Consider the following 12,322-nt stretch of genomic DNA (forward strand, 5'->3'; position numbering starts at 1 on the left):
CGCTCATTCACCCAATCATGCCCAGGATCATTCTCGTAAATCTCTGAATCTTGGAACCTCTCCCAAGCCAGCACATCCTTCCTCGGGTATGGGGCTATACTACCTGTGCTGGTAACTTGCCTCCAAAACCATGGACTATCTGGTTTAGCAACCTCACGTCTGGCATCTTATCAAAGGTTTTCAAAATATTGTAGTAAACAACATCTACTGACCATCTATCCTGATTGTTACCTCTTGTAAACTCCACCAGATTTGTCAGGAAAATCCACTCTCCCCTAACAAGGCCATGCAGACTTTGGCCTATTTCAGCATTTGCTTCCAAGTACCCTGAAACATAATCCTCAACAATGGACTCTAAATGTTACCAATCACAGAAGTCAGGCTAACTGGCCTATAATTTCCTTCCTTTTGCCTTGCTCCCTTCTTCCAGTGGAGTCACATTTGAGTTCTCAAGACCTCTGGACACATTGCTGACTTTAGTGATTCTTGAAAGATTACTACTAATGCCTTTACAATCTCCCACCTCTTTTAGAACCCTGGGATGCAGTCCATCTGGTCCAGGTGACTTATCCACCTTCAGACCTTTCAGCTTCCCAAGCTCCTTCTCCTCAGTAATAGCGACTGCATTCACTTCTGCTCCCGGACTCTCTTGAATTTCTGGCACATTGCTGGTGTCTTCCACGATTTTGAAAATTTGTATGCTACCTGTATTAAGAGTTTTCTTGACTGCATGTGTTTTTGGGCTGCTCCTAATCTTCTGCTGAGAGATTCTTGGTTTAGTAAGCTTCTCCTTGCTCTCCTTCATTACACATTGTTCCTTTTGTTGCCACTTTTTACTTGCAGACTGCAATGCAAGTAGCCGCAACTGAAGCTCTGACAGCTCTTCTTCCTCCTTCCCCTCCCGTTCCTCATCATCTTCCTCCATTTTGGCATCCTGTGGAAATTATACTCAGTTTCCTTAGAACATATTATATCTCGTCTGCAAAATTATTTAATAATAGTTACAATTATAATTATTTTAATATAAATATATTGTTACCTTAAAGGTAGATTCTATTGACAACGTATTATTTGAAGAATGACCTGAATCTTTACAATTAGCACCTGAAAGAAAATGTCAAAAAAACATTCTTCAATTATAATGCTTATCTTACAGAACTCATTTCAAAATATTGATATCCTATGTACCTTGTTTTCCTGTTACGGGCTCAAAAGGCTCCACGTTATTGTCTTTAATCATGTTGATTTGATCCATTTCAGCTGGAGTAGGTAGTTTATTTCTAATGGGTTTTATTTCAAATGATTGAAAAGCTTTCACCTGAGATTTCTCTGTGGAAGATTCCAAGTTCTCATTGTTCTTGTCAATACTGTTTGCATCAATACTGGCATCCCCAGATACAACTCCCGCTTCCTCTTCCAACAAGTTTTCCCCCTTATTATTTTGAGACATCTTCTCTTCTCTATTAAGGCATTCCAGTTCCAGCTGAATCTCCTTGTACTTCCTAAGCAGATCTTCAAATGTTTCTTCCATGTCTTCTTCATTTCTGTGGTAATAAACTGGTCGTCTTGACAGTGAACGGCCAAAAGGTTTTGCTGATTTAAACATTAAGGAAAGTTAACTTGTTCAGTGTACTCCCAGTTGACTCCATACTTGGGCCATGTTTAACCAGAATTCTACGTTGCACACAAAATGGTAAAATGCACGTACTGTAAAAGTGAAGCATATTTTCATCATCATCTAAACCTTCTAAAGAAGATCTAAAGGAGCGACTGAAAGCAAGCTGGGTGCCAGGGCTCTGGTCCTGTGAATGACAATGATTAAGATTCCTTGGTGTTATTTTTGCAGGGTGGAAAACATTTGCTTTGCTCAAATGTTTGGCTGCATAGGCAGAAAACTTAAATTAATGAATAAGTTTATTGACCAGTATATTCACATACAAGGAATTTGCCACCCACGTGATAACACGACACAATGACAGTTAGGAATGACACATAAAACATTAATAATAAAACATTATCGATTAAACATGTGAAAAGGCCCACTTTTTACTGTTTATATATTGAGATGGCAATTTTAAAACTGTTGGAAGAGTGAAATAAATTACAATGTGAAGCCTAATTGGACTAACCTTTACTTTGAGACTAGTTCTTGACTCCTCAGTTAAAAATGTTTTGGCATTGCCAACCTGGATTTTGTATGTTGCCATGAGGTCACTACTTGTTCCTCTGAATTCATAGAAACATAGAAAATAGGGGCAGGAGTAGGCCATTCGGCCCTTTGAACCAGCACTTCCATTCAATATGTTCATGGCTGATCATCCAGTATCAGTACCCCGTTCCTGCTTTCTCCCCATATCCCTTGATTCCATTAGCCCCAAGAGCTATATCCAACTCTCTCTTGAACACATCCAGTGAATTGGCCACCACTGCCTCTGTGGCAGAGAATTCCAGAGATTCAAAGCTCTCTGAGTGAAAACGTTTTTCCTCATCTCAGTCCTAAATGGCCTACCCCTTATTCTTAAACTGTGATCCCTGGTTCTGGATTCCCCCAACATCAGGAAAAATAATCCCTACATCTAGCCTGTCCACTCCTTTGAGAATTGTGTACGTTTCTATAAGAATCCCTATTATCCTTCTAATTTTCAGTGAATATAAGCCAGTCAATCCATTCTTTCATCACATGACAGTCCCGCCATCCTGGTAATTAACCTGGTGAACCTACGCTGCACTCCCTCAATAGCAAGAATGTCCTTCCTCAAATTAGGACACCAAAACTGCACACAATACTCCAGGTGTGGGCTCACCAGGGCCCTGTACAACTGCAGTAGGACCTCCTTGCTACGATACTCAAATCCTCTCGCTATGAAGGCCAACATGCCATTTTCAAAGAATAAAGGCTCAGCCTACTTGCATGACAACTAGAAAAGCTACAAGAATCAATGCTGGGCCCAAATGCTTATGTAAAAAAGCTCAACAATCAGTATCGATTGAAAGATAAACGGAGTGAACATTTCAGGTCAAAAACTCTCCATAAGAACTAGAAAAAAGTCAGTATCAGATTGAGAAACCATTTTGTTGCTTTCCTAGTTCTCATGAAGGACCATGCCAGAGCTGCTACCAGACTAGAGGGTTTCCAGCATTTACTGTTTTGATTTCAGATTCCCAGCATTTTTTAAACTTTTCATTCCCCGACTTTAGATCTATACAACTAACTTACATGAAGAGACGAAGTGTACTCCATTTAAGTTGCAAATCATAGACAGGTGGATTGACATATTGTGAGACATCCAGAGAACCTATAGAAGGACATTGGCAGGAAAGATAAGAAAACCTGAAATCATCCACATTGAGGCCAGCACCGCAACTAGAGTTCAATAGTGACGTGCAAAACTGCCTGAGGGAGTTCGCATATTTTCCACATAAATTTGTGGGTTGCTCTCACATCTCAGACATGTGGATGGAATCTGGGGAAGTGGATAGAATGAAGAGGTAATAAAATGGGATTTATGGTGGTCGTCTGTAGAGGCTTAGTCCACCCAATGGTTTGGTTCCATGCTGTGCGACACTAAGAAATAAACTTTTTTTTAAAACATGGAATCAGAATTATGAATGGTGCTGTACAAAAGGATTGGGAGTCCTAGTACATCAAAGACAATGCTAGCATGCAAAAATAGTAACTAATACGATGGTACATTGAATTGGCTCGTCTTGTAAGGGAATACAGAATAAAAGTAGGGATTTTCTTATTGCCTACACTTTCAGTCTCCATATTTAACCAAATACATTCTTGGATTCATTGACAATGAAGTAAATGCAGAGAAAGTTCACTGGTTTAATTTCTGGGAAGAAAGTTGATATGAAGAAAGGTTGGTCTTCACCTTTTTTTAATTTTAAGTCCCGTCAAAAAATGTTAGTAGGTCTTTTATGTGGTGGGTGGGGGTGGGAAAGGGGGAAACTTTATTTCTTAGTCCCCTACCTGGTCGGAGAGGCAGCATCCCTCCGAACTGCTTCTTCGCCTCTTCCTCGCGGCCTACCATTGAGAATGGAGCGGCGTTTCCTGTCGGGACCGACCGGGACTACAGCTGCGGCGGCGCAGCACTGGGACACCATCATGGAGCGGGCGATGCCTTACCGGGTCGCCGTGCAGTAAGCTCTGGAGCGCTGTGTCCGCCGACTCCCAACATCGCGGAGCTGTGGGCGTCGCTGGATTTGGAGCGCCGCGGAGCCTGGGATCGAGTTCGACAGGGTCAGAGCTCCAACCGGCGCGGCCCAAGGACTACGAGTGCCCCGGTCTCCGGTGAGGAGGCAGCCGCTCCAGACTTTCCAAGCCGCTGAGGAATGTTTCACCCGACGCCGGAGTTCCATCTTCACGGCAAGAGGGCCCTGAAAATTATCGGACTGGCTGCAAGGCCATAAATGGGCCCTGACCGGGAAATTACAGACCAGTTAGTCTAACATCGGTAGTGGGGAAACTGCTAGAGTCAGTTATTAAAGATGGGATAGCAGCACATTTGGAAAGTGGTGAAATCATTGGACAAAGTCAGCATGGATATACAAAAGGTAAATCATGTCTGACGAATCTGATAGAATTTTTCGAGGATGTAACTAGTAGCGTGGATAGGGGAGAACCAGTGGATGTGGATTCTGGACTTCCAGAAGGCTTTCGACAAGGTCCCACATAAGAGATTAGTATACAAACTTAAAGCACACGGCATTGGGGGTTCAGTATTGATGTGGATAGAGAACTGGCTGGCAAAAAGGAAGCAAAGAGTAGGAGTAAACGGGTCCTTTTCACAATGGCAGGCAGTGACTAGTGGGGTTCCGCAAGGCTCAGTGCTGGGACCCCAGCTATTTACAATATATATTCATGATCTGGATGAGGGAATTGAAGGCAATATCTCCAAGTTTGCGGATGGCACTAAGCTGGGGGGCAGTGTTAGCTGTGAGGAGGATGCTAGGAGACTGCAAGGTGACTTGGATAGGCTGGGTGAGTGGGCAAATGTTTGGCAGATGCAGTATAATGTGGATAAATGTGAGGTTATCCATTTTGGTGGCAAAAACAGGAAAGCGGACTTATCTAAATGGTGGCCGACTAGGAAAAGGGGAGATGCAGCGAGACCTGGGTGTCATGGTACACCAGTCATTGAAAGTAGGCATGCAGGTGCAGCAGGCAGTGAAGAAAGCGAATGGTATGTTAGCTTTCATAGCAAAAGGATTTGAGTATAGGATCAGGGAGGTTCTACTGCAGTTGTACAGGGTCTTGGTGAGACCACACCTGGAGTATTGCGTACAGTTTTGGTCTCCAAATCTGAGGAAGGACGTTATTGCCAAAGAGGGAGTGCAGAGAAGGTTCACCAGACTGATTCCTGGGATGTCAGGACTGTCTTATGAAGAAAGACTGGATAGACTTGGTTTATACTCTCTAGAATTTAGGAGATTGAGAGGGGATCTTATAGAAACTTACAAAATTCTTAAGGGGTTGGACAGGCTAGATGCAGGAAGATTGCTCCCGATGTTGGGGAAGTCCAGGACAAGGGGTCACAGCTTAAGGATAAGGGGGAAATCCTTTAAAACCGAGATGAGAAGAACTTTTTTTCACACAGAGTGTGGTGAATCTCTGGAACTCTCTGCCACAGAGGGTAGTCGAGGCCAGTTCATTGGCTATATTTAAGAGGGAGTAAGATGTGGCCCTTGTGGCTAAGGGGATCAGAGGGTATGGAGAGAAGGCAGGTACGGGATACTGAGTTGGATGATCAGCCATGATCATATTGAATGGCGGTGCAGGCTCGAAGGGCCGAATGGCCTACTCCTGCACCTAATTTCTATGTTTCTATGACCTCGGGTGTTTCACAGAGGAAGAGGACTTAACTTTCTGGTGCCTTTCCCCAAGGTGGAAATTTTTGATTCTGCTGTGGTGGGACGTTTGTGTTGAACTCTATAATGTGTTGTGTCCATTTTTATTTATTTTTAACCTTTTTCTATGGTTTGTATGGAAACTTATTATTTATTTTATGTAAAGCACTTTGGTGTCAATGCGAGTTGACTTAAAACGTGCTATATTAATAAAACGTACTTACTTACTAACTATAGTCTATGCAGTGTGGCAGAATGAAAGCTCATCAAATAGAAATAAAATTTGAGGAATGCAGTGGATGATTCTCCTAGTGAGAGTTCTAGAACCAAGGGGGGGGGGGAAACGACTATACAACCAAAAGTCTGAGTGTCTACTGAACTGTGAGTACCCTTTATGTGCTTTTATGTCGTCTGGAAACCAGTCCCTTCGGCCCACACACTAGCGACCCAGATTATCAATTAAGAGAGTTATAGAGCCAATGTTTCAAGTTGACCTGCTCAGTATCTTACTTTTAAGCAATTGTCCGTGAATTTTAAATTAGCCTCCTTCAATCTACGACACGGTGGATTTAATTACTTGGGATTGAATATTTAAGAATGATGCAAACAGAAAGAAACCATTTGGCTGGAAATATCATTAAAAAAAATGTCAAATATTCAACACAGTGGTATTTAAACGCCATTAAAAAATGGAGGAAATAGCTTGCACAGCATTTGGGGGGATTGCTGATGCTTCAGGTCAAAACGCTGCATCAGTACAGAGTGGAGAGGATAGATAAACAACATAAAGAGGAGAGGGGCAGTGGTGAGATTAGAGATTGAAAGATTGGAGAGTGGCAAAAGATGACAGTGTGGCAGTTCCTGGGGAGTAGGCCACTCCCTGGACATGGGCATCGTCGTGAGACGGTCTCCAGTGCGCGGCTGAAGCCGGCACACGTGGACATCAGCCAGCCGGCGCTACTTGCGCGGCCTAGCCCTCTGGGCCGCCCTTCGTTCCGGCCCTTTCCCCAAGCGCCCGCGCCGCCACATTCGCTTGGCAGTGTCTCCCCGGTTCCTGCGCCCACCGTGGTGCGCACACAGGCTTGTCGTCTCGTACGTCCCCATGTCCGTTTCGTGCCTCTTCAGTTTTCGGTCTCTCACTGAAGCGAAGAGTAGTGTGCCGTGCTCATTAAAGGGCCTGTCCCACTGTACGAGGTAAATCAAGAGTTCTCCCGAGTTTTCCCCTGATTCGAACTCTGAGAATGTCCATAGCGGGTCCGCAGGAGTTCGTGAATGTCCCGTGGCGGCTCATAAGAGTAACGGTAGGTACTCGGGAAATCCGGTAAACTCACGACATCTTTTCAACACCGTGAAAAATGTTCACGAGTAAAAAAACTTGTGATGAAAAAAAATTGTTACTTTTTACTCGCACGAGCTACTACGAGACATCCACGAACTCCTACGGACATTATCTGAGTTCGAATCAGGGCAGAACTCTTGAATTACCTCGTACAGTGGGACAGGCCCTTTAAGCCTCTACAGAATTTGCCTGGTTTCTCGCCTTCATTCCGGGCTCTCATGCACCCACTGCAACAGGCAGATTGAGCTAGGCGGAGCTGGAGTTGGAAGATAGGGCCAGGCAGATGATAAAGGCAGACAAAGAAAAGATGGCAGATAAGAGCTAAGAGTACTTACAATTGGAAAATTCAATGATCATAATATTGGGTTGTAGACTACCAAGATGGAATACAAGGTGGCATTCCAATAATTCATATTTGGTCTCTCCCTGATACTGGAGAAGATAGAGATAGACAAGTCGGCGTGGGAATAGAAAAATAAATATAAATAATATGCAACAGGGAGCTCTGAGCGGCCATTGCGGACAGAGTGCAGGTTCTCTACCAATCAGTCGCCTGGTCTACACTTGTCTTGCTGATGTAAAAGACAGTACTTTGAGAGCACCGAATAAATACCACAACAATACTACATGCAGATATTTCCGCTCTTGTCCATTGTAAAGTGTCTTTAAAAGAATTCAGGTTACAATCCAACACTGAATTATTCGTTGCGCCTGGAGCCGTAACATGAAGATATTTAGTGACAATTTTGAAACCAGATAGTGAGTCATGAAATAATATGACATAGATTATTTGACCAGTCAAAATGTTATGCAATGGCATGCAAATTAAATTCGTGGTTACAAGGTGTGGTGCCCTAAATATTATAGGGAATAATCTGTTAACTATGAATGGGAAAATTAGAGAGCCGAGATGCATGTTCAGCCAACTGGTTCCAATCTCAAGTCATTTGCCAATAATTCCCAATCCAGTTATTCTAAAACGTAATAATTGAAGTTGTAAATTTACCTTCAGTTTCCGGGAAATCATGGGTCTACATAATATTGAAAGTGAATTGGGTAATGCTGGGAAACTATGTAACATCATGACATGTTTTATCATTAAGAATGATAATAAATGATCATCAAAAATTAAAGATTACTATATCCATTGCTTATTCAAAGAAAGAATCGAGGGACTTACGTAACTATACATCCGATATTTTCCTTATCTAGTACAGCAGTTGAATGCTCCTGTTACCGCAATAGGTATTCCCCCCTCGTGATATTTAGCTGAATGAGTCACTTGCAATATGGGTAAGTGCAGCCAACCGCCCACATAGAGCAGGGTAAATGCGAGATAAGTAAGGATACGTTTCCTAGGCGGGGAATCCCTGCGGATATTGCCGCCGCCGAAGTTGGGCCCTGGACCCGGCCCAGGCCTCCCTCCTCTCTTGCAGCCCCGGGGCCCGGGGCATCCTCTGCCCCAGCGACCACGGTTCGAGCCTTCCCGAGAACGGAAGCGGCCGAAGGTGCCGTGACTTCTCTCCCAGAAGTTGGAGCGGGGCGAGTCGCCGAGCAGGGCGGGCGGCGGCAGCAGGGGCTGCTGCTTCTGTCCGAAGCCGCGGTACTGCTCTTTCAGCCGGTAAGCCAGGCCGTTGCTGGACGCCGGCGGCTGGCCGCTGTGGCGAGAGCCGGGAGGCCGGTGCGGCTTCGGGCCCAAGCCGCCGCCGCCGCCGCCGCTGCCGCTGCTTCCGGGCCTGGGCCGCTGTGGGGAGAAGGAGACGAGCCGCGATTCCTGGTACGGGCTGTCGTCGTCGTCGTTGTCATCGTCTATCTCGCCGTCCTCCAGTTCGCCCTCCTCCTTGGGCGACGGCTGCTCGCCCGCCAGCTCCATGGCGTCGCCTCTCGCAAGCGGTGAGGGCTGGGGATACTCGCTCGGGGCCTTGCTACGTCACACACGGCGGAAGCGGAACTGACGACAACGCGTAGCGGGTGTGGAGAGAGACCCTGCGCGCAACCGTCACTCGCTCGGGGATGCGCGTGCGCAGGAGAAGACCGAATGATCTTTGCACATGGGTGCATTGCAGCAAGGGGTTCGGCTGCTGAGCTAGCATTGGTCGGTGCACCCGCTCTGGGTTCTCCTTGCCTCTGCCAAAATAAATCCTGCAATGGACCTATGCAAAACTGGTTTATTTCAGCAACTTTACCACTAACTTCCACCCAGCCCTCAAATTCACTTTGACTGTCTCTGACACTTCCCTTTTTCTCAAACTCTCTCCATCACAGGGGCCAGAATGTACTACAAACCCATTGACACCAAATCCTGGTGACTTGTATACTGTATCAGTGTACTATTCCTATATGTACTTCATCTAAGATTGTGCTTATGTGTAGTAATACTTTTACGGAACTGTCTACAAAATCCAAATTTAACTATACCTCAGTACATTTGACAATAAAGTACAGTTGAACAACATCTGACCTCCTCTCCCCCTACCAACCCTCACGGTCCCTCAGATCCACATCAGCGGTCTCCTTTCCATCCACAAGTCCAACCTCCACAGTTTTGGGGACAGAGACTTCTCCAGGGCGGCTCCCAGGCTCTGGAACTCCCTCCCCCAACTGATCCGCAATTTCGTGTCCCTCACCATCTTCCAGTCCCGCCTCAAGACCCATCTCTTCACCTCTGCCTATCCTTAGCCCCACGTCCCCCTCCCTTTTCATCTGTGCATTAATTGCCTCATATTGTGTTTTGTATTGAATTCTGTCTTTACTTTGTGTACTAGTCATGTCTCTACTATTTATTTCATTCCCCTTACATGTTTTTCCTCTACCTGCTAAATTTTTGTAAGGTGTCCTTGAGACTCTTGAAAGGCGGCCATAAATAAAATGTATTATTATTATTATTATTATCTCGCATCCTGCCACTTACAAGGATGTCTTCCCTTACTCTCAAATCTGTATCTGCCACTTCCAAGATCTGCCACATCTGCTTTCCAGTTTAGGACAACTGAGGTGATCTCTTTCTTCAATAAATGTGGGCTTCCCCCTGTTGTTCTGCTCTCGTTCCTCCCAACAGAATGACCAAGGATGGAATTACCCTAGACCCCATCTTTCACCCCACTTTTGCATAATTCTCCGACTTGTGTTTAAGAAGGAACTGCAGATGCTGGAAAAGCGAAGGTAAACAAAAGTGCTGGAGAAACTCAGCGGGTGCAGCAGAATCTATGGAGCGAAGGAAATAGGCAACATTTCGGGCCACATTGACTGAAGAAGGGTTTCGGCCCGAAACGTTCCCTATTTCATTCGATCCAAATCTCTGACATTCCTTCATTTTCAAAGTGATCCCACCATCAGTCACATCTTCCTGTTCCCATTCCTTTCCATTTTCCATAGAAACCACTTCCAATGCAACTCCTTGGTTCACTCATCCCTTCTCATCCAACCCACCCCTATAAAGGTGCTGGAGTAACTCAGTACGTCTGACAGCATTTCTGGAGAAAATGGATAGGTGACGTTTCTGGCTGAGACACTTCTTCAGTCTGATTGGAGGGGGGGAGAAGAAGGAGGGAAGAGGCAGGACAAAGTGTAGCAGGTAATAGTGGACACGGGTGAGGTGGTGGAGAGACAGGATTGAAGAGTTGTGAGTTGTGAAACTGGAGGAAGGAAAGTAGCAGGAGGGGAGAGAGGAAGGGGAGAAATAGTTAGCATTCCAAGTGGGGCACAATCTGTCCCCTGTGATAGAGGCACATTTATGCTGTCCAACCCACTGATTTCCTCCAGTACTGTGTGATTATACAGAAAGGTTGGTATGAGAATGAGATGGGGAATTAAAACGGTTTGCAATCAAGAGCCAAAGCAGCACTTGGCGAGTGTTCATCAAAATGGTTGCCCAGTCTAGCTGATGTAAAGGGGGCCAAATCAGGAGCAACTAATGCAGTTGATGAGGTTGGAAGAGGTGCGTGTAGACATTTGTCTCACTTTGAAGGGCTCCTGGGTCCCTGGATGGAAGTGAGAGAGGAGGTGGAGAGACAGGTTTTACATCTCCTGGGATTGCTGGGGAAGGGGCTTGAGGAGTGGGCAAGTTGGGTCGTGATATTATTGGTGATATTTTCACCCAGGAAATGGAAGCACTCTTCTATCTCCACTCCAGTACCATTGTGGCAGACTGTGGTGTGCACGCCGCCCATTTCCAGAAATCAGTGACCAGCTCCTTCGTTTGGCTGACATTGAGGGAAAGGTTGCTGTCTTGACATCATGTTACAAGGCACCATACCTCCTTCCTGGATGTTTATATACTACATTGAGCATGCTTTATTTTGAGATTCCTATGATTCTTTGGGGCACCTATAATAAGTTGCTTTCTGAAGCGTACAATAGAACAGAGATCATTGTGTCTCAGAAGCAAGTGCTATCTCAGAGCACCTTTTGAGGTCTCCTGAGAGAATAGTCTTTAGATAATTTCAGCTCCAACCACATGCAAGAAGCTCAACATCATCTAAGGCACAGCCGCCTGAAGGATTGGCACCCTATCCAATACACTGAACATTTTGCTGAACACCTATGCTCAGTCTGCCAAGACCTACTAAATGTGTAGGAAGGAAAGCAGGTGCTGGTTTACACCGAAGATAGACACAAAATGGTGGAGTAACTCACCGTCAAAAGGCATCTCTGGAGAAAAGGAATGGGCGATGTTTTGGGTCTAGACCCTTCTTCAGACTGAGAGTCAGGACAGAGGGAGACAGAGATATGAAAAGGTAAGGTGTGAAAATGAGACTAATGTGATTAAGGGGCCAAAGAACTCGGAAAATGTAGAATGGATCATTGTTAGCTAGGGGGAGATGACAACAAAGCATACAAAGATAACATTTAATCAGGAAAGTCAGACTGGTCTGAGAACTAGGATGGGGGAGGGATGGAGTGCAGGCTCAGCAATCGTTTTGCTGAACACTTCTACTCTGTCTGCCAAATCCTGATCTCACGGTTACTGAACTCCCCCTCCCATTCCCACACTGGCCTTTCTGTTCTGGGCCTCCTCTACTTTCATTGTGAGGCAAAATGCAAATTAGAAGAACAGCACCTCATATTTTGCTTGGGCAGCTTACTACCCAGTGGTATGAACGTTGACTTCTCTAACCCAGTAACCCTTGC

General features: G+C 45.2%; 1 protein-coding gene across 1 annotated transcript in view; it reads right to left on the bottom strand.

The window, feature by feature from the left end:
• Positions 1-9,734, bottom strand: part of LOC129706565 (zinc finger C3H1 domain-containing protein-like) — a 90,472-nt gene extending 80,738 nt beyond the window's left edge. Inside the window, exons 1-4 of the mRNA XM_055650927.1 lie at positions 8,543-9,734; positions 1,189-1,593; positions 1,040-1,104; positions 706-934 (exon numbers count right to left, since the gene is read on the bottom strand). Of these exons, the coding sequence (XP_055506902.1) occupies positions 706-934; positions 1,040-1,104; positions 1,189-1,593; positions 8,543-9,065 (1,222 nt within the window). The 5' untranslated portion in view covers positions 9,066-9,734. The remainder of the gene's footprint in view (positions 1-705; positions 935-1,039; positions 1,105-1,188; positions 1,594-8,542) is intronic.
• Positions 9,735-12,322: the final 2,588 nt, after the last annotated feature.

This window comes from Leucoraja erinacea, chromosome 19 (assembly GCF_028641065.1).
Source record: "Leucoraja erinacea ecotype New England chromosome 19, Leri_hhj_1, whole genome shotgun sequence".
Lineage (NCBI taxonomy): Eukaryota > Metazoa > Chordata > Chondrichthyes > Rajiformes > Rajidae > Leucoraja > Leucoraja erinaceus.